Source organism: Caloenas nicobarica, chromosome Z, assembly GCF_036013445.1.
Source record: "Caloenas nicobarica isolate bCalNic1 chromosome Z, bCalNic1.hap1, whole genome shotgun sequence".
Lineage (NCBI taxonomy): Eukaryota > Metazoa > Chordata > Aves > Columbiformes > Columbidae > Caloenas > Caloenas nicobarica.
In genome coordinates, this window is record NC_088284.1 from 101506815 (window position 1) to 101533489 (window position 26675).

Here is a 26675-nt window from a genome sequence, read left to right on the forward strand (position 1 = left end):
CACCTGATATGTCATGGGGTGAGGGACAACATGGGGGAGGTAGGAGGTGGTTCAGGTTTGAGGACAAGGGGACTGCCTGGAGAGGGCTCCTGTCCCACACCCAGCTCTGTAATGGCCCTGCAAACCTGGTCTGAGCCTTGGGCGACCCTCCCAAAGCTGTCCTAAGAAAGGAGTAGAGAGGCAGCGTGATGCACACCCTGTGCCCTGATCCAGAGAGCTGCTGGTGTCAAGGAGAGCTGGGTTGGTGCTGGAGGGTCCCCACCTTGTGTCCAGACCAGGCTGCTGGCCTCAGCTGAGGTGTCTTGTGCCCCGTTGGCAGGTATGAGATAGCTGCCTTTTGGCAGCACATTGGCAGGACTCTGCTGGGCAGCCAGTGGCATGGGGAGGAGGATCTGCAGTTCACAGTTTGCTGCTGTGCTAGGGGACAGCCACTTCCTACCTACCCATGCCCCAAGGCAGCTGCTGCTCCTGCTGCCACAGCAGCTTTCCCAGCTCACACAGATGACCTGGAGTTTGCTCTGCTTGTCACACAAGAAGCTTAACTCCTTCACTGCTGGCCACATGCATGCTAGGGAGTCCGCCAAGAAAACTCAGCTGTCTTCTCCCTGCACTTCCCCCTGTTGCTATCTGCAAAGTCAATGTACAGCTTAACACGTGCTCCCTGTCTGCTGACCATCCATGGGGCTGTGGTCTCTGCAGCACTGAGTGTCCCAGAGCTGCAGCACTGGACCGGGATGGAGAAAGCACTTGGCTGGACCGGGTGAGGAAAGGGGCATCAGTGCCCTCATCTGTGGCTGGTCCTGCCCCTTGGGGGTCCTGCACAAATTGTTATCCTCACCAACCACACCAGGAAGAAAGACCAACTCCCCTCTATGGCAGCTTCTCTTAGGAGGACATTTCCTCTCTAGGATGCTGCAGAGAGAGTGATGTGAAAGAGGGAGGAACAAGACAATTTGATGCTTATCTATTTGCCATCCCAGTGGCTGTCACCAGTGGGTAAATGGGCAGGAGAGGGGACTGCTGGTAAAAGGATGCAGGAGGAGCCAGGAGGGATGCTCACATCCCAGCGCTATGGTGAGGTCCTCACTGATGAACCATGGAGCCACAGCCTCTGCTGGGAAATGTTAGCCACTGTTCTGCCTGGCTTCCACTGGCTGCTCTCACCTTCTCCCCTCTGTTAATTATTGCAAGGAAAGCGATGAAGGCCAATGTGCACCAAAGTCCAGTGTGAGTGAGAAAATCAGCAGTTTGCTCACAACCATGAGCCAGCCAACCCCAGCCTCCAGGGATCTGCCCGCGCTGCCAGGGGACATGACAGTGGCCTTTGGGGTGGCAGACATCGTCGTCGTGGTTTGTTACTTCGCCTTTGTCCTCATCGTTGGGATATGGGTGAGTCCCCTGGGTGACTGGGTTTACTTTGCCTGAGATGGAGAGTCTTTGATCCTCCCTAGTCCCCTCCTGTGGGCCTGCAAAGGGCATCCTCTGCCCACACTGTTATCCCATGGCCTATTGAGTGGGTTTGTGGGAGGACACTGATCTTTCTGTGAGCTCTCACCACTACCTCTATGTGGGGACAACCAAGGGGTCATTCCCTGAAGGTTGTTCTGGGCATGATGTCTACCTTCCATGCTGCAAAGTGCTCTTACACTGGGGTGTGGTCAGGCAGGGGGCAAGGGCAAGGGAAAAGCCAAGGTTTGAGGTGGGAAGATGGCTGAAATAAGATTTTTTTAAAGTTTTGGAAAGATTGTTACCGATTATTTGTTCACATTGCTTTGAAAAGACCCCTTTCACAGAGACCTCCAGTATTCTGGTTGACTGAAGTGGTTTTTTTTCTCATTCCCAATGGGTACATTTAAGGAGGTGTCATTAAATAGGTACAGGCAGCTTCTTTCCAAAGCTGAACTACCAGAAACCTTCACATAGAGGCAGAGGCACTGGGTGAAGCACTGGCATACTTAACAGATACACAAAACAATTTTTGGAGCTGATGCTGAGACCAGGCATTGAGGGTTCTCCTGGCAGGCTGGCAGTGCTGCTCACCAGTGTGGCTGCTTCCATGTGCACAGGCATTTTGCAGCAAACCATTTTACTATGGTGCTTGACTGCAAGTTCCTGGTTGCTGCAAACAGCAAGCGCAGTCAGCCTCAGCCACATCGGGGGGGCTTGCTGGCCTATGGACATCCTATTGCTCCTGAAATCCCTGCAGTTCTCATGCAGTTCCTGGATGGGGCTGTGTGATGTGGCCATACAAGTGTGGGGCTGCTGGAAACCCTGAATCCACAGCAGTGGGAAGAGGCAAGGCAGCAGGAGCTGCGGCAGGGCATTGCCTAAATGCAGGCCTTGATGGCATCCCATGGGATACAGGATTTTCCTCTGATTCTCACCCCTGCCATGTTCTCCCTTATTTGGCTATTATTATTAATAATTATTATTTTGCTAGGGGTGCTGTACAGTGAGGAGGGGAATGCTTCCTCTTAATTCATACCATAGTCAGAAGCAGGACAACCTTTCTTGGAGGTGCATACATGTGTCTTCACATGGCTGAGAGCAGCCAAACCCCTAGAATTCTCAAAATCAGATGTGTTTCACAGGGGCCATGCTTCAGCCTGTGTCAGACCAGTGCTCTACTTGTGCTGCTATGAGTAGGGCAAGCCAGTTGACCACAGTGACACCCAAGGGAGTAGGACTCAAGTGGTGCAAGTGGTTGCTAACAGGATGTTTCAAGGCTACTGAGATGGGTGTTGGGTCTGACTTGAGGGTGGGCGAATGGAGGAAAACGCTTTTCTTTTTTCTGTGCTTCCAGTCATCGATCCGAGCAAGCCGGGGGACCATTGGAGGCTATTTCCTGGCTGGACGATCCATGACTTGGTGGCCTGTGAGTGAAATGAGTCCCTCTGTTTCTCATGGTTCCAAAGCAATTCCAGGTGTAAGGAGGGCAGGTCTAGTGAGGGAATCTAGTCCGCATGTATTGACTGTAGTCTTGGCATGAAGAGGATCCAGCAGAAATCATCCCATGCAGCTTTGCTAATGGGCTATAGCGTGGAGCTGCCGGGCCAAAAGGATAGTTTAGCATCTGCAGGTTTTTTACAACTCTCAATTACTCTGCTACAGTCAGCAATAAAAATGTTCGCGTTGGTGGAAGTGAGGGAGTGCTGGCTGCCTGGCTGGGTTTGAAACTCTCTGGCCCCAACTCACCAAAGATACCATTGTCCCCAAGCCAAGAGAGCACTAGGTAATCTAGGAATGTGCTATCCAGTAGGAAAACATTTAGAGGCTGAAGAAAAAAATAATCCCAAAGCCCAGGACTTTCTGAGCCCTTGCTATTTAGAGTAAAGTTGAAATTATTGGCTAACGATGCAAAAGATATAAACTTCAAACCACTGAAGTATAAATCTTCACTATGAAGAAAAAAAAAATCTATTGAAGGTGCCTTTCCTTGGGAGTGAAAGGTACCTATAAAGATAATTTAAAGTTTGAAAGGAATAAAAACACCACAGGAATAAAGATTCTTCTCAGCCAATGCCAGACTCTAGCACCATTTATCTCTCCAGTGAGTCATGGGTAAAGGAATGCACTTCTCAACCAAAACACTGTACTTTTTTTTTCCTTTGGATGTACATTGCCCATAAATTCACTAGGCTAGATTTTGAAACTCTTCCATCAGAGACACATACACCTCTCTAAAATCTGTTATTTCTTAAATGTTCTTTATACTTCTGTCTCAGCCAGGCGACATTTAATAGAAAAGCTTAACTTGATGGTTTTCTCTCATTAGGAGGAGAAAAACTAAAAGATACTAAAATGGAACATTTTTCCCCCAATGACATTCTTAAAAAAAAAAAAAAAAAGGCAAAAAAAACCCCCAACCAACTAAAAACTACCAAAAAACCCCCCCCAAACAAAACCAAAAAACCACACACAAACCAAACAACAAACCAAAACAAACCCCAACAAAACAACATTTTTATTGCTTTTGGCTCCAAACACAGGTGGCCACAGAGTCTGTTGTATACAGGCTGGCTCTTGGCAAACCTGACCTACTTTTCTAGGTTCAAAGCAGCCTCTAATGCTGTTCACTTTTCAATTTTGTTTGTCAGAGAGCTGATTCCACCTCTGCAGCACTCCTGCAGGCTCAGCTCCCCATGGCCTTCACCTTGAGTACATGACTGGCTTACATGTATTTTTTTTTTCAGTGGTGACAGGTTTCTGCTGTGTGTTAGGCAGCCTCAACTAAACCCTGATATTACATTGCTGCTCCTGTGCAATCTAGCTTTCGTATTTCTGTGTCTGATATAGATATCAGGAAAACTGTTTACATCTTTTGAGAGCACCAGTCCCCACCTCAGTTGCAAATTCGTGTTGCAGCAGCCAGCTCTCTAATCAGGAGTTTTCTTAGACAAGAAGGCAGAGCTGTTGGCAGGAATCAGTGTGGGTGCTGATGCCATATTAATGTTTTACCTTGCTCAAAGATGAGAAGCTGATCAAATTCCATCATTCTTTATTTCACGTTTAGCAGTACTAAGGAGAGAAAAGCTCCTTGTACGTGATGTGGCTAAAACGAAACTTTCTCTGGAGACAAAAGGGTTAGTCTTTGCCTTTGAGTAACTTCTTGTTTAACCCTGAGAAAGACAGAGCATTGACATACAGAAAGGAAGGGAGGCTTTATTCCAAATAAAAGTAGTAATTAAGTCAGATAGTCTTTGCTCTGTTTAAAGCACCTTGGAGCTTGCATTCTTCTAATTAGGGTGTCAATGAGCCATGGTAGGGACAGCCTACAGTTAAAGTTAACCAGAGGCATCGGCATGTTCCAGCCTACTGCAGAGCTGAATATTGTTGAACCTTTGTGTAGACATTACACACAAAAGGCCTGCATGTTCCCGTCATTGTCCTTGCTGTGGTTCAGGAATCTCCTCCCTTAGGAGGAGCTCCAGGAGAGCACTGTTGTCACCCTGGCTGTGTAAACCACCACATGCATGTTCAGTGCATGACTTAAAAGAGGTTTCAGCAAGACAGAAGAGGGTGACAGAACACTGGAACAGGCCACCCAGGGAGGTTGTGGAGTCTCCTCCTCTGGAGACATTCAAAACCCGCCTGGATACCTTCCTGTGTAACCTCATCTGGGTGTTCCTGCTCCGGCAGGGGGATTGGACTGGATGATCTTTCGAGGTCCCTTCCAATGCCTAACATTCTATGATTCTGTGAAGACATGGAGAGATAGACCAAGGGTCAGCAGGGTTCGAGGAGGCAGGTAGCTGGCTGAGTAACCAGGGAATGGAGAAATCCATCAAGTTTCATGGACACTGAGGTATCTGTGGCTGCCACCAGACTTACCTCACCCCGCTGTAGCCCCCATAACAGGCATGTATCTCCAGAGAACCACTGACAAATTTAATTCCAATTCTGAGATTAGGCTTTGCATTGGAGTGGGGGCGGTGGGAGTGGGCATACCCACTTTAACATATAAAAACATAGTTTTCTTTAAGAGGAAAATGCAACTTTCCTTTAGCACCCAGCTACCTACCTACAAGGAGACAAGGCCCTGGGGAAAGAGAACGCGTGGGGGAAATGCTTAGGCTGATACAGAAGTTCCTTAAGGTGATTTCCTGGGTTTTGTGCCTGTGCTGTGTGTTTCAGATTGGAGCATCCCTGATGTCAAGTAACGTGGGCAGTGGCTTATTCATCGGCCTGGCTGGCACTGGAGCAGCTGGGGGCCTTGCTGTTGGGGGCTTTGAGTGGAATGTAAGTCAGTTGTGTTGTCAACTAAGATGTCACTGTTTACAAAGGGACTGGGTGTTTGTCCCCAAAATCAGATGCTAACAGTATCAGCAACTACAAGTTCTCAAGCCTCAGGAGAGAAACCTCCAGACATTCAGACAGCCTTAAAAACATGAGATCTTTATTTTACTTTAAGTGGAATCCACTAGAATTATTAGCTCTTTGACCTTCCCAGAAGCACATGGCCATATTTCTAAGCTTTAGTCTGTACTCATCAAGATTAAAATAAAAGATAATGAATGCTGAAAAGCTACTTAGATAATCACAAGATTCCGGGTACAGGAAGTTTGAAAAAAAGCAGCATTGCTCTTAAATTCAGTGTTAAACCCATGAGAATCAGCAACACCGCATTCACCTGGCAGCTGCCAAAATGTGATGTCTCTGGGGTGAATACCTGGGTGTGAAAGCAGGACTCATTCTGCCCTGTTGAAGTGGCCTGGAAAATTACCACAGATACCACACAGAGCATGAAAACCAGGCTCTTTGTGTGTGATGCTAATGAAATTTCTCAGCTGCAGTGATGAGGAGTGAGATTAGTGCCAGGCTCACAATAAACATCACTGGTAGTGATGACTGCTGATAGTGCCACCAAAAGCTCTTTCTTGGGATATCTATTCACTGCACCTTTTTTTTTTTGCCTCTCTAAACCATTAGGATCACCTTTAAGTCCTTTGTGAAGAAACCAGAGCCTGTGTTCAGCCTGGTGCATGTAGGACGTACCAATATTGCTGTACTTTAAGTAAATCTGTTCAAGTTATTTTAGAAACCCATGAAGACAAGATTGTATGTCAGGGCAAATCTAACTTCATGAGTTTAGATTAATTTCTTTCAGGTTGGAAATGGACCTTAGATATGCCATTATTCTCTCCTTTTGCAATGGGACATCACTCAGCTGCAGGGATCATGTGAGCATCTTTTACCTAAGCCAGTCCCTGCCACTGCAGGAGCCATGGCTGTTCTCCTCAGTCACTCACAACCTCTGCTCACAGGGATCATTTTCATTTCTGATAACTTAAATAACTGATCAAAGTAAAATCTGGACTAACATAAGGTACTTGGATAGAAGATAATGGCCTGAGACAGCCAGGAAGTGAGGTTTGATAATCCAATGGCTTTATTTACATTCAAGATCTCCTGTTGGGCTTTTGCTGGGTTTCAGAGAAGAAATACATTATGGGAGATGCCCTTATGCCTTCCAAAAGACCCTTTACCTGTGGCAAAGCAACTGAACTGCCCTTTTATCTACCAGCAACACAAGCACATCTGCGTCAGCCTGCAAGGAGAGCATCCCGGCAGAGTCTTGCTGTTGCTTATTTTTATGCTCTGCAGGGACAGTCTGCTGCCTCAGCCTCATCACTTGCTAATCAAGCAACAAACAGATGCTCCCATCCTCCTCTGAATCACTTAACTCTTCATTGCCACAGCATCAGTGGTTTCAAAGGCCACCAAATACAACATCACCCTTCAGAGATCCAGAGCAACAGAGTATACCATCTTGCCCAAAAGACCAGGAGATGGTACAGGATGTGCCACCCATGACAGAGAGACACAGGATTTAGGAGGAGAACTTCAAAAGTTTCTAATTATATTAAAATAATTCCCCTATTGCCATCCTATTTTCTGAGCAAGGAGAAAAAGTCAGACTGCTTCCCAAATATATTGCATGGCACTGTACCCTTCTGCTTTCTTAGGATGTCCACTTAAAAGGAGCAGAGGAGAAGGACATTCCCATGTGTTGAATCATATACCTTTATTTTTTCTGTCTCCTTAACAGGCTACCTGGGCACTTCTGGCTCTTGGCTGGATCTTTGTGCCTGTTTACATCGCAGCAGGAGTTGTCACCATGCCTGAATACTTGCAGAAGAGATTTGGAGGGCAGAGGATACAAATCTACATGTCCGTACTGTCCCTCATTCTCTATATATTCACCAAGATATCCGTATGTATCCAATTGAACGCAACCCTTGTGTCTGGGGCAGTGATAGGTCACCCTAGTACAATGCAGAGCTGCTCAGAGATAACTCAGATGTCCTTGAAAGGACCAGCTCAGCCACCAGAAACAGTAGCAATGTGTTAGTGTCCTGCTTTGCTCAGGTAAATACCTGCCTCTGTATTGATCATGGAGACTTATCCTAAGAGAGCCCTCGCTAAACAATGATGCACAGTGAGAACTTTACAGGGATATGGCAGCTAATTACTAAACATTATAAATACCCTGAGCTGTCTCTCTGCTTTTCCTCTTCTGTCAGCTCAAACCTTAGGTGATGTAGACACGGGAGCTGCAGCATTACCCCATCTGAGGATCTGGCTGGCTGCATCTTGTAGATGTGAAATTCTGTTAAATTATCATAAATCTGCTGTTGTTCTTGTAGCTTAGTTTTCAGCATTAAGCATGTTATGGTTATTCCGCTCTCTTCCTGTCACTTGTGTTGTATAAAAACTGTATGGTGAAAGAGAGGTAGGTTCTGGCTTAACACAAAACTCAGCATCTTTCCTAGATTGCTTGTAGCATTGTACCCAGCTGGTAGCCAAAAAACCAGTGTAAGCTACTGGGTATTTCCCTTCATTTAAATGCCATTAATGAAGAGGCAGAACTTATGCTAAGAACTACCTGTGCCCTTGGAGAAAGAGGAGTCAGTGTGCTGTCTCCAGCTGATTGTCCCATGGCCAGTATGAGTCAGTTTTCAATAGTCCCTGCTGAAGTATTTAGATGTCAAGTTGCCTTGGAAGACGTTGACAGATGAGGCACCCCTATCCCTTTGGCAGCTGGCTTCAGAGTCCTTCTCCCAGGCTTATTGTGTCCCAGGTCTTGGGAGGTGCATTAAGAGGAGTTCCAGGCTGGGAATGTGGGATAGATTTCCTTCTCTAATGGCCAGCTCTTGGTCATGTCACCCATTGCTGTCACCACTGCCTCCAGGAGATTAGTTCTGTGGGATTGAAGCATTGCTCAGGATGAGGTCTTGCAAAGAGGTGTTTGAAGCATGTGTACCCTTGAGGGGTAAGTGGAGGATCTCTCCTGCAACAGCACTACGATGTGCACAGCTGCACAGTCAGTGTATGTGGAAAAAAACAGACCAGTCTTTCAAAATGACCTTCAGCAGAGCAGTTTTTGCCTATGCCTTTCATAACAGGACCCTGGCCTCAGTCACTGCTGTTTCATCTCAGTGATTTCTCTGTGCAGCTAATTCACGCGTGGCTGACGGATGTGGCTGGTGTTTATGGGCATGACAGGTGCTTTCTATTAGGCAATGCTATTGTTTGTGGAGAGCTCATTTAGCGGCTGGCTGGACAGCAGGCAGTTGGTTACAAGAAGGATTTTTCTCTCTGTGCTTTTTGCCCAAACATAGATTAGCAACTAGGGCTTTGCAGAGTCTTCTCTGCTCACAAAGAAAAACAGAGATCTCAATAAACAGTGCTGTCAAAGGACTGATCCTGCATGGCTACAGAGGTGTTTGTATTTCCTGCTGGGAAGTCAAAAAGCAGAAATCATGGTGGTTTCTGTGGTATACTGACAGTGTTTGTCCTGTCTCAGGGTTGCAGAGGTCAGGAGTTGCACTGGGTGCTTGTTTTTAAGGTGCTTTTTTCAGGCACAGCAAATAGAAATCTTGCCCCATCCCTTCTGTCTCCCTTGGCAAGTGTCTTTGCCTGTATCTCACCCTATACCAGATTTGCAGGTGTCCTTCAAATCGATTTCTCAACATACGCATCTCCCATATCACCTGCATTTGAATGATGTTATCTGTATAATTCCAGGTTTCGCCCAGTTTCTGGTTTCACTCACTCTGCCAGCAGAGCCAAACAAAACAGAGCCGATAGGAGTTTCTGTATTTCTAGTGAGGTTCTCTGCAGGTATAACCTGTTTTGCTGGAGTCATTCTAGTATGTTGAGCTGCATGAATAGAAAAGCAAGCTGTTGACCTTTTCAGATAAATAAATCATGGCACAAGACATCAATGATTCTTTAAGATTTTTTTTCAAGCTTGAATATCTCCTGGCCACTAGGCCACCAAGACGTAGTCTTGGGAAGAACCCGGTCTCTGCTATTTATCCCCCTTTCTCTCATGTATCTGCCTGTGGATACATTGGCTCCTGCTCCCCACGGAGGTCTTCACAGTCAGCAAAAGGAGTGGCAATTTCCACCAATACATGTCTGTGCCAGGGAGGGTTACATGCCATGAAGTCTGCCTGTAAGACAGTCCTTTGGTTGCTTTGTAGTCTCTTGGTGTGGGATCTTGATTTTCATCCTCCTGCTGCCCAAGCTCCTGGGTGCTGAGATCTCTGACCTGGAGGAAGGACTTTCTTTACCCCGAGAACACGAAGGTTCACAGACAACAGCCCCATGCTCTCTCCTTCTCCTCCACTTCACCTTCGTGGTGTCCTCCCTTCTCAATGCTTTCAGCCTCAGAGGGCTGCAGGCTGCTTTATTAGATTTCACTTGCACAAAGCATTACTAATGCCAGACTGCCCTTGTTTTGTTTGTGGTCTTTTTGTTGTTTGTTTGGTTTTTTTTTATTCCAGACCGACATTTTTTCCGGAGCATTGTTCATCCAAATATCTTTGGGCTGGAACCTCTACTTGTCCACTGTGGTCTTGCTAGCAGTGACTGCTGTCTACACCATAGCTGGTAAATAGCTTATTTTAAAAGAAATGCTATAAACTGGAGCCTAGGATTTAAGTTTCCTCTTTGCTACATAGGGGAAAGTATTCAGGTCCTGGTAGCACCTGCCCTGTCACTCCCAGCTGTTGGACACCTCTGGCTGTTCTCCTCTTCCCCTTCTGGCTCAAGGGAAACATCACTGCTTCATAGAGATTTTTCTAACATTACAGAAGGCTCCTGGCTCCCTCTGTGCAGATAGTTACCACTGGCCAGATTTGCTCTTTTTTCTTTTTTCTTTTTTTTTTTTCAACATTAGCATCTTCAGACATTGAGATGCTGAACTGCCTCTACATCTTCTCACAAACATGGAGAAGCCCTTCAGGCCATTCCTAAATGAAGGGCTTGTGACAGCTATAAGGTCCAGGGGACCAGCTCCATGCCAGGTTCTCACAGTGGATCTGTCCTGAAATCACAGCGCTGGGTCAAGGAGAGCCTTTTTCCAGGTAAGGGACCTGCTTCATTGCACATGGTGACACACTCTCCCTGTTGTCTCTGGTTCTCCTGACAGGTGGTTTAACGGCTGTGATATACACAGATGCGCTGCAGACCCTGATCATGGTGCTGGGAGCTTTGGCCCTCATGTTCATAGGTAAGGGGAACCTGCAGTGGCATCATAGATCAGTTTAATGGTGCCAAAGCTATTAGATCTTAGCACGGTACCTCATCCTTTCATGTATGGTACAGCAATGAGTTTTAACCACTCACAGAAGTGGTGCCAGCACAACTCTTATTCTCCAAGTCGTCAGACTTGCTTCATCCTTTGCACTAACTGTATGGAAGTGAGATTCTGGATAACCACCTTGCTGCTTTGGGTTTCCCTGGAGTTGCCAAGGAGCTTGCAACACTGCATTCCCAGAGCCAAGTTCAGCTCTCACTGTGCTCATGTAAATTCAGAGTAATTCTGCTGACTTTCCCTGTTGACTTTGGGAGTTAATGTGCATTCATCTGGGCATAACTGCGCATTATAAAAAAATAAAAAAGCAAGAAGGAATTGACCATCACTAGTCTTTTTTAAACCTTCTTGGCAAACAGAAATAGAGATATATCTGTTTAATGTCATACCTTCTTGCTGCAGGTCTTGGAGGGCTTATGAGCAAAGGCTAGATGCTGAGGACATGGCGGGAATTAGGATAATGGAGATTTTCCTGCAGTGATCTTCTTCCAGGATGCACTGTTAAAATCACAAAGACTCTGGGCAAAATGCAACTGACTCCTGTAGAAACCTTGACTGCCAAAAGCGAGGGTGGAACGAAAAGAAAGGAGATGAGAGGAAGATAGGAGAAAAGTAATCATGAGACTCTGATAAGGAAATAACTTTGCAGGGAGCACCAGACCTTAAATCGCTGGCATTTTCTTTTCAGGATTTGAAAAAGTTGGCTGGTATGAAGGACTTCAGGAGAAATACAGCACAGCAATACCGAAGATCATAGTCCCAAACACAACCTGTCACCTCCCACGTGCGGATGCCTTTCATCTGTTCAGGGATCCAGTCACAGGAGACATTCCTTGGCCTGGCCTTATATTTGGGCTCTCTGTGCTGGCTCTTTGGTGCTGGTGCACTGACCAGGTAAAGAAAGACCTTCCCTCTCTAGGCAAACCACCGCACTGTTATTTCCAGTGCAGTCCTCAGTTTGTGGATCTGTGAGCTGAAACGTGACTGTCTCACTGTGCAGGAGTATATCCCACTGTGGGCTGGTGAGTACCAGGGGTCTTCATGCAGTTAGTGTGACAAGGATATGAAAATATGGATCTAGACCTGGGTCTGCAGTGACCTTGTGTAGACCTCCAGACAAGCCGTTCATATTCCCGGAGGTCTCACATTTCTTATTCCTTTCCAAGCTACAAGCAATTTATTTCTTAAGGCACAGTGCTTTTGTGCACCGTGATGGGATAATTATGAAAACCCACCACTGAACTTTTACCAAAACACTCACAGTCTGCTTCCTTCCTTGTCTCTTGCTGCCTTACAGCTGCTGTTTCCAGTCACAAAGGTAGCTTCATTTCAGTCAAGGGCACAATGATTCCTGTAAAGGAAATTTCCATGCTGCCCTCTCCCATAGCTCTGAGCAGCGGCAGCAGGCTGCAGTCAGCCGAGATGGGAAAGGTGCCATTGGCATGCAAAATACCCTGGGATCCTGCTGGGTAAAAGTCACCCATGAGAAGGAAAGAGACAGAGAGTAAGGATCCAGCTCTCTCTATAGTGCTTCTGTTTTACTCTCTGCTCCCTTTCTGATTGCAGGTGATAGTCCAGAGGTCTCTCTCTGCCAAGAACCTCTCCCATGCCAAAGGTGGATCGGTGCTGGGAGGATATCTGAAAATCTTCCCTATGTTTTTCATTGTCATGCCAGGAATGATCAGCAGAGCTCTTTACCCAGGTAAGCCTTCCCATGTTCCTTGCCACTGGGCTTTACACATGCCATGACCATTAATCCCACGCAGGTCCTCCAGCACTTTTACACCTCAGAAACTCCGCTGTCCTGCGGGCACACTTGTATATACCCCTATTGTACACTGATGTTCCCATGTCCTTCCTCCACTTCCAGTGCTCCCACAGTAGCAGAAATAACTGGAACTACCCATATGGGGCACATTTTGCCATTGGGGGTATATAGCTCCATGCTATGGACATGGCATTCAACTGAAGGACTGAGGTTACTTTCATTAGGTATTTGGTGAGAGTTTTAGCAATTGTCCGCCGCACAGATTCATGCCATTCCTGGTGGATTACACAAAACATCTGTCCTTCGTGAAGGAGCAAGAGTTCCCTCACGTTGTCTCCCAAGGAGCAATCACTGCTGGTTTCTCCAGAGCATACCACCTCCCAGGAGGAATACCCTAGTTAGGAGGACCACTCCTGGAGGAAAGTGTAAGTGTCTCAAGTGCCTCTTTCCCAAATTTCCTCAAAACAGGAGCAACTCAGCCTGCAACACCCTTGGTAACCCAGCTGACAGGTTTGTGGAAACAGTCCAGTTCCCACAAACAACAAATCATCAAGAATTACAATTATGCAACATCCAAGAGAGATATATCTGTACCCTGAATAGAATTGCAAAATGTCATCTTGAAGTTTCACCTTTATTTTACGATGTAAAATGTTCTTCAGCTCCACTCATTCTAGCTGTATTCTAGCAGCACGTCTGAATTTATATGAAACCATACAAGGCATCACAATTTATTCTCTTGGATTAAACAACCTATGGCTCAATGGGGTTTACACAGACTTGTTGTTATTTTCTTGTCTTCTACAGATGAAGTGGGCTGCGTGGACCCGGACATCTGTAAGAGGGTCTGTGGAGCTGCAGTGGGTTGTTCCAACATTGCCTACCCCAAGCTTGTGATAGAACTCATGCCTGATGGTGAGAAACTTTTACCTTTCTGGAAGTGGGCTTGAGCCCCCTCTGCACGGGTGATCAGACCACCCTTATCCGTCCTAAGGATAAGAAGATTGTTCTGCGGTGACCAGATGTTGGGATGAAAAAAATAATGTTGAGAGGCCAAAGGTCTAGTCCTGATTATTTCTTCCCTTTTTTTCTCCCCCAGGGCTCCGGGGTTTGATGATTGCTGTGATGATGGCAGCCTTGATGAGTTCCCTCACCTCCATTTTCAACAGCAGCAGCACTCTCTTCGTTATAGACATCTGGCAGCGGATCCGCAGAAAAGCTTCGGAGCAGGAGCTGATGATTGTGGGCAGGTCCTTACATTTCTTTATGTCTCATTGCTTTCATCATCTGTTTTTAATGCAGTATTTACATTATTCAGTCTGGACTCACTAGGAAAAATCTGGTGCCTAAAATATAGAACAGGAATGCAGCCTGGGAAAGAGCACCACATTTTCTAGCTCTATCTTAGATAGACCTGGTCAAAGAGAAACACTAAGCATACCAACGAGCTAGGTAGATCATTGCCTCTCTGTTCTCTAAACTTAACATAAATACTGCCTTAAATATAACTTTCAGAAAAGCCAAAGGTGCTCTGGAGTTGCTGTCACCAGAGGTCTTTAAGAGCGTGTTATTTTTGCATCAGATGGGAAAGAGACATTGCAAGTACTCCTCTTTTTTCAGAGAAAAATGCAGAGAGCTGGGCCTCCCAGCTCTCTCTAATAAGTCATAGAGCCCTTTGCAAGTAAGCTTTGGTACTGCATTGTATCAGGGACAGATAAGCTTCTCCTCCTGGTAGCAGAATTTAAGCTGCGTTGTGCATATTTGTGGTGCTTTTCCTCTTCTGTCATGAGCATTAAGTTTATAAAATTCGTTGTGGGGTAAGTGAAGGCTGCAGGCAATCTCGTAATCCACCACTGTAGAGTAGTGAGACAGAAACTACCTCTTGTTCAACAATATGGAGAAACCTCTATAACATATAGTGCAAAGATCAAGTGTTAACCCTGTTTCCCTGAAAATAAGACCTACCCTGAAAATAAGCCCTAGTGTGATTTTTTCCAAGATTTTTGAGGGTGCTTGAAATATAAGCCCTACTCCAAAAATTAGCCCTAGTTACAGTTCATTAAAAAAGTCAATTTAAATAGTGTCCAGGCAGCTATACATGTAAAAAAGTAATAAGTTTTGGAGCAAAAATTAATATAAGACCCTGTCTTATTTTCAGGGAAACAGGGTATGTTATGCACCTGAGACCCCAGGAGCAATTTTAATAAGCAGCTGATTAAATGAAATTTGCAAAGGCATGTTATCTGCTTGGAAAGGTGGCAGAAAGATTGCTTCAGCAAGCTTCCAGCTCCCTCTCTCTGTTGCATCCAAGAACTAGTCCTCTGAAGAATGTATCACTCTCTAGGACACACCAGGTTGAAGGGCTTGCACTGATGGAGTTTATGGCGGGAGCCAGCATGTCCTTGTGGATCTCTCATGCATGTTGACTGGCAAGTCCTAGCTCAGCTGACTCTGGAATCTGTGAAGTTCGCTCCGGGAATTGGTTGAATTGACTTTCCAGAGGAGAACAGTTTTCTCCTGTGTACACAGGGAAATGTTCTTCTTGAGAGTGATCTGGGGATTTTTTTTTCCTTAGGAGATTCTGAGAGCAATTGGAAGTGTGTTTTGTTGCAAAACTTAATTTTCAGGTGGACTCCAGCACCTGCAGATATAATATAATTTTATCCTTATCTTTCAGAGTCTTTATCCTCATCCTTGTAGTCATCAGTATTCTCTGGATCCCAATCATTCAATCAGCCAACAGCGGCAAGCTCTTTGACTACATTCAGTCCGTCACCAGCTATCTAGCCCCACCCATCACAGCTCTCTTCATCTTGGCAATCTTCTGCAAGAGGATTAATGAGCCTGTAAGTGGATTATCACAACCAATTGATATACGTATTTAATTTCATAAAATAAATAAATAACTAACTCTCCCCTCACTATGTAGCCTTTGAGACTGTTTAAACTTAAAGCCAGCCCAGCTAAAGTGTTACAATTAGACAGCCTTTCCTTGGCACGCGTTAGTGGATCTTAGCCCAGTGTATGTGTCTTGCTTCCAAGAAGCCACTGCAAGTGGTACTTCTTGGCAGTCTCATCTGAAAGCACAAAAGGCAAAGTTGTTCTGCACTTTAGGGATGATGTGTCAAAGTCTAGTTGGAGGCATGTTACTAGGAAGAGACTCTTGCTTTGTCTGTTCTCTATCTGTTCCATGTTCAAGGGCAGAAAGTGAGGATTTTTAACTGAAAACATCCTCCTTTGATGCGTGTCAGTGTGAGTTTCCGTCAGGCATAAAAGGTCTTAATCTAAGAAAGAGCTGAAAATTTTAAAAAAGGAAAAGAAAAAAGATAAGGAAAAACTTTAACCAAAAGTAACCTGCAGTGACCTTTTCTTTATGCTTTCTTTTTCTCAGGGTGCTTTCTGGGGCCTCATGGTTGGGCTGGCTGTTGGTCTCGTTCGGATGATCATGGAGTTTATTTATAGCACACCATCGTGTGGTGAGGAGGACAGACGACCAGCTGTGCTAAAGGACTTGCACTACCTCTACTTTGCTCTCATCCTTTGTGTCCTCACTGCGATTGTCATTGTCCTTATTAGTCTCTGCACCCCACCAATCCCTGAAGAAAAGGTAAGTGACTTGCAGTAGCACCTTTTTCTCAGAGCCCCCATTTGGTTTCCAAAAATCTCTGAAATCTGTCCCTTTCCTCCCATGGTTAAGAAATGGCATGTAATGCATGTGCTGCAAAGAAGCCCTTGCTCCTCAGCTCTCTGTTCCCCAGGCTGCACAGTGTTAATGCTTCCTGAGGCACCGAGTGCTTCAAATTGAGTGTCAGTTCCCATGCTGTGCCTAGAGCTGGGCAGACACCACAGCCCATCATAACTGGAATAAAAAGAAAATAAGAAGGGGAAGGAGATGAAATCATATTACAGAGCACTGCTGAGGAGGAATTAAATTTATCTAATTGTAGCATCTACCCTGTTTCAGCAGAGCCAGCATCAATCTTGCAGGCAAACAAGATTAATATCTTTTGCAACATGGGCATTTAGGAAAATAACATTTTGTCCCAATGTGATCTCAATTACATTTAATAACTTGGAGTCAGGCGCAACTTTCTTTTACTTAACACATTAAAATGGTGCAGAGTTGGGAGCCTTTATATAATAAAGCCTTAAAGCAACACTTCCCAGTCCCAAGGTTTAAAGCAGCTGTCAATATAAAAAAACTGCCATCTACCTCAAAACAAAGGTTACTGGATAGATCTAAAAGACCTATTTTTCCTGTCTAACTGCATGAGGGAATGAGGGGTGATGCCATCATAGCATTTACTATCTGTTGCTTCCTCATAACTTGTAAAGCATTAACCAGTTCCATCAATGTTTAATTGAATGTTAGCAGTGCCAAAGATACCCAGCTCCTAAAGATCACATGAAAGCAGGTGCTCAGATAGAGGAGAGCGGGGAGAGAGAGAGAGATTGTCTTTGTATCTGCTTTGAGATAAAGTCTTAGCTTTTATTAGCGATCAGAGGATTCACATGGGAGAGAGAAATACTGGCAAGGAGGCACCATTAGTTCTGCTGCTTACGTTGTTCACTACTGCTCAGGGGTGGCCAGATGGTTGCCAGCAATTAATTACTGTGGTTTAATGAGTTCCCACTCATCATCTGACCTGTGATAACTAAACATGTGCAGTGGTCCCTGCCACAGCAACAGCAAGATAAGGTGCATTAACATAGCGCTGGCAAACAGTGAATATCATACCAACAGTTCAGGAAATGAAGAAACTGGCCACAGCACCTACAGGCTTTTTAGTCTCACCTCAGAGATATAAAAACATTTAAACCAGGTTTTAAATGAGGGATTTCAGGATGAAGACCTACTATAACAACATCAGGGAAACAGAAGTTATGGTCATGAGAGATTCCTTAGAGGAGATTTTAAGTAGAAATAGATGAGTTTATAGGTGCCGGACTTACAGAACCTTTGCTGACATATTCTTCAAAGAGCCAATACTCAGGAAAGCTGGATTAAGGCTGGAAGTGGTCTAGGGAGGAAAGCCAAGAGGACAGGATTTTGTCTGGAACGGCCAGTTGCACTTATCCCAGAGCAACAAAGGATGAGGGGTGGTGGCTGAGCCCCAGATGCATCTGGAGAGCCAGGGAGGGAGAAGAGCTTGCTAAAGGGCAGTGCTGGCCATGAGCAAACATAGGCTGTGCTTTATTTTGGGCAAGTTTTCTAAAGAGAGATGTTCAGGATAACTTTTTGGAAGGTTGTGGACCGCACATAGTGCTGAGTTCTGCATTTGACCTCTGTATAAGAGATTTTGTTCAAGAAAAATTAATAAGAATTAATGAGATTGCCTGTGGCAGTGAGAAGCTGGACAGAATGACCCAGATCAATCACCTGATGATGGTGATGACCATCCATGTCCCATGTCCCCGCAGACCCTCATTATCTTCTCACTACAAGGAAAATGAGATGGGCTGCTGGGCAATTTGCGTCAGTACAGGGTAGCTAATTCCCTCTTCCCATAGCTTAGCAGGAATGGGAGAGTCTGCCCTTATTTTGTTTCTAGTCTGATTTCCATTCAGTTTCTGCTATTTATCCCCAGTTTCAACAGGAAAGATCTGACCTTGTTCCTCAGAGAACAGCCAAGTGGGTTTTTTTTATGCTGAGGTGGGTGCCAACATTGCTGTGCTGCTGCCTATCTGGCATGAATCTGAGTGAGCAGCAGTAAACCCACTATTTTTCATATTCCCTCAGTCAGACTCACACCAACTTTTGCCCTAGATATGAGCACAGGTGTAGGTTTGGACCATCACTCCTGGTGGTGTGGTTTCTCATGATGTCCTGCAAGCAGGGCTTGTCTCCTCATCTCATTTGAGATGACTCCAGAACAGGAAGGTTTTGGGAAGGAAGGGCAGGAGGTAGAAACCAGGATGGATGTGTCAGGCTCTAACCCTCAGGGGACAAACTGGCACCTCAATTTTGTGTTTGGTCATTAGCGACCTCCGGTTGCTCAGTTTTGGCATGCAAGTGGGCAAACATTTGGTGAAGAGCCTGTAAGTCCCCGTGACAGTGGCTGAAATGGGGAGGCTGGTAGCAGATGTCCTGGTTGAGGATACCTGGATTCCCAGTCCCATGTGTTGGTCAGTTCACTTCACGAACCTCAGATCTTTCCCCCATAAAAATCACATGGGGCTAGTTCTGCTTGCCCTTACCTGTGCAGTGCTTGGAGCTGTAATGATGAAAGACACTGTATAAGAGCTGGGAATTACGCCATCTATTTTGTCAAGCAAAAGGAAAAGAAAAACAAGCTGCCAAAGAAAAAACCAAGGAAATATAGTGACAGATCAGACTTCAGCAGATGTAAATCACCATAGCTCCATTGCCTTCAAAGACCAGGAGCAGCTGTTGAGCACTGTTATGCCACTTTACACCAGCTGAGGCTCTACGCTGGACAACTTTAAATATTGAATCTCAATGCTTTTCAGATAGTAAATGGGCAAAAGGAGAAAAGAGATTTGTATCTGATGTTACAGTGGTATAGCTAATGTGCCTGGCTTTACATGAATTACAATCCAAGAATTGCAAGCTGTAGCATTTTCTCCTGCTGTTTTGGACTCTCTCCCATCCCTGTGGTGATTGATGCTGTGCTGGAAAACAAGTATGCAAGGAATTTGTTTGGTATGCTCCAGAGTTCATATGTCTTCATTGTAGGTAGTCCATATTGTGTCACGCCGTCCTTGAAAACCCTGCAAAAGAGCTTACAATTAAATTTGAGACTGTGAAGCTGAAACACAACTGTCAGGTGCCAGATGGTATTTTGGAACAGAAGGATTTATTCTAGTTTACAAACAACAAAAGAAAAACTTTGCTTAGCTCTTGCAAACTCCCTTGTCTAAGGAGAATGTGAAGATGAAAAGGGAGAGGAACAGCCCACAAAGCACAAGTGCTACACAAGCAGGTCACCTCCCCGGTGGTCACAGGGCTCACCTAGATAGGCTGATGGACTGGCAACTCCACCTGATGTGCTCTGGAGTCAGAGATGATTTTCCTGCGTCCTGAGATCTGGATTCAGTGGTTCCTCTAGGAGCACAGCCCATGAGAACACCAAGCCTGCTTTGGCTGGCCTGAATCCACGCCTGCACTCCTGAGACACTGCAACCCAAGCTCTGCAGTGGGGAGCTCCCTGGGCCTGAGTCAATTCTGCTAACACAGCTCCCTCGGTCAGCAGTTCTCCTTATTTATGTATTTGCTTGCCTTCTCCAAGCATGGAAAATGCGCCGTTGTCTCCTTCCCCATCCCTTCACGTGTCAAGCAGTCAGCCCCGTGGTGGCCTCCATGGCCATGCAATGCTGCTGGTGTGCCCCAGCGTGGGTCCTTCTGGTGACGGCAAAGAGGAGAAAGGGGGACCTCAAGGATTCAGCCAGCCAAAGCTCACCCCAGGGGAGCCTGAAGCTGGAGCGTGGGTGTGATGCTTCACCAAGGAGCCCTCGGGGTGGCCATGGCCAAATAAACCAAAGCACCAGCTCCTAGGTGGGTCACTGGGGTGATGTGCAATGAGGTTACCTGTGCATCTGTGCTGCTTTCAATTGGGAACTGCTCCCGTCTGGCAGAGTCTGAGCCCCAGGTAAATTCCAGCCCTTGCAGATTTTTCTGCAGTGTGAAGAGACAGTCAGTCAGTGACAAATGCGAAGAGCAAGGAAAAGAAAAAAAAGTTTTGGAAATCCTTTAATACTCTGAAACTTTGCTATGTTCTGTGACATTTCCTAAGTGATTAAAAAAAAAAAAAAAAGAAAAAAAAAAGAATCCTTGAGAAAGATGAAGATCATCAAATCAAAGCAATTTAGCACATAGTGACAAGAAAGATTAGCCCTGCCCAGTGCTCATCTTGGTTGAAAATTATTTAAATAAAGCTATAAATCTTCTGGAAATTATGCAACATTTTGTGTCAGCTGGCAACTCCTGCCTAGATTTGTGTGTGTAAAATTCAAAAATTAAACTCACTTTGTAAGTGACCCGTTCATTTCCAAGCGGGCAGAGCAGAGAGGCAGCTGCTCAGCAGCCAGACGCGTGACTTTGGCTGACCCAGTGTCACCACTGCAGCTTGGCTGCCCTGGTCCCATCCTGTGGCTCCCCTGGTGTGCTGTGGTCAGCCAGAAAAGCATTAGCCCTGGTTTAAATTGAAAGACCTGAGCCCCTAGGATGGTTAACCCCACCCCACAGCTGGCAAAAGTGCCACTGTGGGGTTTGCAAGATTAATGCCTCCTGTGTGCTCCCTGTGTCCTAGGAAGGAGAAGACTTTCAGACTTACCTTAAGAGTTTCAGACCTCCTGATTTTGTAAAGCAGAGCAGATAGCAGCCACAGCAGCATTTCCAGAACTGATGGTCTTTCATGGCTTTCGATGGTCCTTTCACTGAAAGACTGCAGAGAGAGGTAATGTCTTGTGTTGGCCCAATTGAGAAAACTGGAATTAAGAAAACAAACAAACAAAAAAGCCAAACCAACAAAGAGAAAAGGCATTTGGACACACAGGTCTTAGAGTGTGTACCCAGAGCTCATTTTTTCCTACTTGTAACTACACCTGTTGGTCTAATGTTTGGTATCATCCTCCCAGCGAATTGTGACTTGATATTTGTCATCATGGCTCTGTCTGTTCACACAGTTGTGCTTCTTGGCCACATGCTTGTAGTCAGAGAGCAAAGATGCAATATTGCTGCTTTTCCCACTGTGAGCCCTGAGATCAGCTCGTTTGGAAGTGCAGGTTGCTGCTTTGATGTGAGCTTGTCCTAACTGTGGGGTTTCATGTTCACATTGTAACAGTTTGGACATTGTGCAGCTTCCTGTAAACCTGCATCTCAGATGAGACACAAGATCCTCAAGTCTTTTCCCATGTCCCAGAGGAGCTGCTCAAATACCAGTGTCCCCTTTGGCCATACATCTGCATGCCAACACTCAGCTGATCTTTCTCTGCTGAAGGTACAATTGCTGTCTGTGATGGACTGTATCCAGAGAGGGTTATGTTGGCTTCCTTTTTTTTTTTAATTGACTTCATTACCCTTCCCAGTTGGACTGCTGCCATTCTGGACACAGATCATCATTATTTAATGTCAATCAAGTAATCCTAGTGAATAGGAAGCTACTTCTTCAATGTCTACTAAAAGCGTATTCCTGGTAGAGACAGGGATGGAATAGGTTAATTTAAGAAAATAGAAGGAAAAAAACTAGATTGATTCACACTTTTTCTCAGCTTTTCAGGTCCAACTGGATGGTACCAGCCTTCTTTTCCAGGGTGTGGGTACCTGTGCAGAAGAGAGGTGAAAGAAAGTGGGGGAACAAACATTGCCCCACAACAGGTTTCTCAGCACAGTCTTGGATTTGTGCCCCGCAAAGAGGGAGATAACTGGTGTGCCACTTTGGGACTGGCAGGTAATAACCTGACTGTTCTGTGTCCCTCTTTGCAGCTCGCTTGCCTGACGTGGTGGACAAGGCACAGAAAAGCACCTGCCATTGACCTGAAGAATTACAAGAGTGAAGCAGCACAGATCAACCCAGCCAACAGAGAGAGTCACTTGGTCGAAAGTGCAGATTCAGGCGATAAGGAGGAGGCAGGTAGGGTGGCCGGCTGTGAACAAGCACGCTCGTGTGCATGTGAGTGCACAGCCAAGAGCTCATGCAAGTCCCTCTAAAGCTCATGAGAGGCCATCTGCTGCATTGACTGGAGTTGGCGCTTGTACTTACAAGTATATCAGTTATGAGGATGTGACAAATGAAAGTGTTGCTGTTCTTGATCCTCCAACATATTTTTCTAGCATTTCCCTTCATGTTACAATCCTCTGAATGGTTCAGAAGAGCTGTCATTCCTGAAAAACAAAGAAAACCCACCATTCAGTAAAATGTTCCTCCTCCCTAGAACAAGCTATTTACCCAGGCAAACTACCCCAGTGCAGCTCTGCGTAAGTCACAGTGTTATTTCAGCATTTCATGTCTGGACACTTAATGGTATGCTGGACTTGTGAGATGGGAGTCAACAGCCACTTACAGACATCTCTTGAGAGGGTGAAGGTCTGTGCTGCTGGGACATGGCTCCTCCACCCATTGACACTGGGGATTTGTGCCATGACACTGCATCTGTCTGTCTCACCAAGCTGATCTCGAGGAGCTCCATAGCACTACTGCAGGCATAACCAAAGCAGCAGCTACCACTAGGGCTGTGAAAGTCACAGCAGGCTCTGTAATTTCACCTTTCAGCACATGACAGTGGCATCTCTTCCTGTCCTTATCATTGCTAGGAGATAAAACCCTTGTGCACGTGCTAGAGATGCCTCCTCCTTACTCCTGTGTGAACTCTGCTGGCCAAACTCTTTCACTGATGCTGTAACATACTATATCAAAATAGTGTCACAGTCTGAAGGGACCATGAAACACTGGGAGCAGATATGTGCACTTTATGGATGTCCTAGGATAAATCTACAAGCCTCAGTTTTCTCATTTACATTATGCCAATAGTATCTTTCATCTTCCATAGGATACGAGCCATCATTAAAACTCAGACCCAAATTGTTTAAATAGTTGTGTCTTACCAAGGGTATTTAATAAGAAGGAAGGAAAAGAGTCAAATGAACTGAAAGAGCTGTCAGAAGACAGAACAGTAGCAGGAGATGCTACACAGGCATTTTTTTTTCAGAGCAGACAGAACACACTGAACACAGCTTTCTGGTTTTGAGCTTAACCTTCCAAGGTTACAGAGCCGAAAAACTCAGAAGAAAGGCATACACACAAGATTTCTTGACTCCTTCCTTGTGCTGGTCAGTCCAAAGGATATTGGTACCAATTAAAGCCAAGCTAAACAGAAGTGAACAAGTACAGAAACATTTTTTTCTCAAATTAGAGTAAGTTTGGATTTAAGTTGAATGCAGCCATTCAGCATTATTTCTCATCAATTCATAGTTCACTTAACTAGCTCATATTTTTATAAACAAATGTCTTGGTATTTTGGTAATTAGTAATGATGGGCAAGGAAATGCAAAACAGAGCAGCTGACAGTTTAATGAGGTTTGGGGTTTTTTTTTGGGTAACACCTTTTTCAAGGCCTTATGACATTCTGCATTTCAAAAAAAGGTTATATTTGGAAAGAACAGCCATTGAAATACACACAGCACAGGGCTGACAATTAAAACATATACTTCATCTGGCATGTCATGTGTAATAAATAAGCCAGGAGATCTCTAAATGGACCATCATCCTGTCAGGAATTTGTGAAAGTGGATGGAAGCAGGGTTGGGGAGGAGGGGGAAGAGGACTGCTAATTAACTAATGAACAATCAGGCTGTGCTGCACATTGTTGAGGCAGAGCTTTCACTTTCCCTTCCCATTTCCCATCCTCATCTGGCATCTCCCATCCAAGGTGCACCTCAGGCCCCACTCTGGACTGGTCAGTGCACTTCCAAACAGGTGGAAGGAACAAAGGAGGAAAAAGTCCCAGCTAGATGATAACACCCATTTTTTGGTCCATCTCTCCCAGCAGCCAAGCCTCCCTGCTGGAAAATGCTCTACTTGTGGTTCTGCGGTCTGTCCACTGTCCCCACGCCCACCCTGTCCCAGGAGGAGAGAGCTGCCCTGGAGCAGAGACTCACCAGCATCGAGGAAAAGCCCCGGTGGAAGACTGTTTGCGATGTTAATGCGATTCTCCTGCTGACCATTAATGTCTTTCTGTGGGCTTATTTTGGCTGAGGTGGGTTCAGGCACCATGTGGCTTTGGTTTTTCTCAGAGGTCCTTATCTTCATGTCTAAGCTGGAGGCATCGGATGACAAGGACACTCATGATGGTCCCTGGAGGTGTCAGCACGCGTTGGCGCAGCCCTTCCCTGGAGCCACTGCTTGGTGGAAATGACTGCAGGGCTTAGTTTCTCTGTAAGATATAGTGTGACCAAGACTTAACACTGGTCACATCCAGGGTGCTGGGGACGTGTGGGACAGTATGTGAGTCAGGAGACCTGGTGTCAATTTTAAAGGTACAGAGCCGAGCCCAGTAAGCAACAAAAGCTTTGGAAAGTCCAGCTGTGGCATGGCTAGGTCCTTGCTCCCCTCATACACCAGCTCAGGGCTGACTTTGCACCGCTGCTTTTAGGGGAAAGACTTCTTAAGAGCTTCTCGTTTACACTGGTGTGGGGAAGGAGGCTTAACCACTACCTATGGTTTCTTTATATGGCCAAAATTCAGATGGGGTTACTGAGGGACCTTCTGGATTAACTCAGCAGCGACAACCCTGGCTCCCACAGCCCAGGACCTATGTTGGACCTTCTCTTACTTGGCATTGGCAGCAGGGATGGGGCTTCCCCACCCTCCCCAAACCCTCCCATCTGCCACATGACAGTGGGACTTGCAACAGCCTGAGCTGTTCACTCATCAGGCCAATCCTGTCCCTTAACAGCATTACCAGCAATAAAGGTGCCTTAGTAACAAAGCCAATTCTGACTTTGGGTTATTGTGGTTATATGTCCTGTACTGACGCACAAAGGTCTCTCTGGGACTGTGGTGACCTGGCTGTGGTAAGGAAAAGAAATATCTCTCCTTAGGCCAGGTCCAAGGCTGGACTTTGCCCTCCTTAGGCAAGTCTAGGCTCCTCTGCCTCATCTTGTCATCATCATGAAATGTGGCATGACTATAACTTTTTAAACCACCCCTGGAGGAAGATAAGGCAGTACCCGCTCTTAATATCTTTGTCTGGTGGTTAAGATGCTCACCTGGAGAAGGTCCACTGTGCGGGGAGGTGAGGGCACGCAGTGAAGCACAGTGCCATAAAGATGAAGAAAATGAGTCATGATCCAGCAAGGAGAGGAGAAACAAGGCTCTGGGCCCACCTGGCACAGGGAGCCGAGGTCATGGTTCCACTGCTCATCCTCAGCTTGGATGGAGGAGACCAAATTAGCTGTGCAGGATGGAGTCTGTGCTGTGCTCATGGAGGTGAAGAGAAAGGTCTAAGAGAAAAAAGTAGGTTTACTTCAAATAAGGAGATCTTAGCCCCATCAATTGCCCACCCATCCCCGCAGGAGGAAGCACACGAACCAGAGCTTGCCTTGCCTTTCCACTATTCGATTTAGAGCAGGTGGTGCCCAGATCAGAGGGTACCTGAAAACATTTAGAGAAAATCAAGTTACCAGCTGTGATTAATAATAATGGACACATTTCTAATGCATTTAGAAATACCAGGGCTCTCACTCAAATAAAACACTCTTTTCCTAACAGGAATGATCAAGGCCGAAAACCCAAGGCCCATGACAGTCACATGCAGCACCTGTAAAGAGCTTTATCTCTGAACACATTGTGCGTCCAGTGAAACAGGGGCACGTTCTAGAGCTGTGTCAGTTGAAGACATACAAGCACTTAAATGCCTGTGGCAGGCTCTTGCAGGAACCTTTTTAGAGATACATGAGGTGAGACAAGCGCAGACCTTGAGCGAGGCTGTATGTCAAACACCAGCTGCTGCCGCCCAAGCTGCCTGGTGCCGGGAGCAGCTTCTCCCCCAGCCCGCACCGTGCGGGCAGAGCTCCCGAGGGAACAAGGATTATCTGCAAATGCAGCCAGCCACAGCCCCACAAGCAAGGAATGAGCAAATTCATGGGCTGCGGAAGAGTTTTTAGGAAACGCACGTTGGGGAGTCAGTGCCAGCAGAACCAGGGCCTCGGCGACGACAGGCTCATCCGATGGCGGATGTGGCGCGGCCGCGGCCTTGGGCTGCTCACGAGCCTTTCCCAGGGAGCAGCTTGTCATCGCCCCAGGAGCGCCACACAGCCTCGCTCCTCACAGCGCGTGATGAATT

The 26675-nt window shown here is 46.0% G+C and overlaps 1 protein-coding gene across 2 annotated transcripts; it reads left to right on the forward strand.

Moving 5' to 3' along the window:
• The first annotated feature begins 1260 nt into the window (after positions 1 to 1260).
• On the forward strand, positions 1261 to 24586 carry SLC5A9 (solute carrier family 5 member 9). 2 transcript variants are annotated; one of them, XM_065655589.1, is made up of 14 exons: positions 1261 to 1389; positions 2804 to 2875; positions 5635 to 5739; positions 7550 to 7714; positions 10293 to 10398; positions 10940 to 11020; positions 11793 to 11998; positions 12671 to 12806; positions 13680 to 13787; positions 13972 to 14122; positions 15550 to 15718; positions 16264 to 16479; positions 22318 to 22465; positions 24378 to 24586. In XM_065655589.1, the coding sequence occupies exons 1-14, from the start codon at positions 1261 to 1263 to the stop codon at positions 24584 to 24586; spliced, it is 2001 nt and encodes a 666-aa protein (XP_065511661.1). The 2 variants fall into 2 exon arrangements, with proteins under 2 accessions (XP_065511661.1, XP_065511662.1); XM_065655590.1 differs by lacking the exon at positions 1261 to 1389 and having other exon boundaries at positions 2846 to 2875; positions 22318 to 22435.
• The last annotated feature ends 2089 nt before the right edge of the window (positions 24587 to 26675 follow it).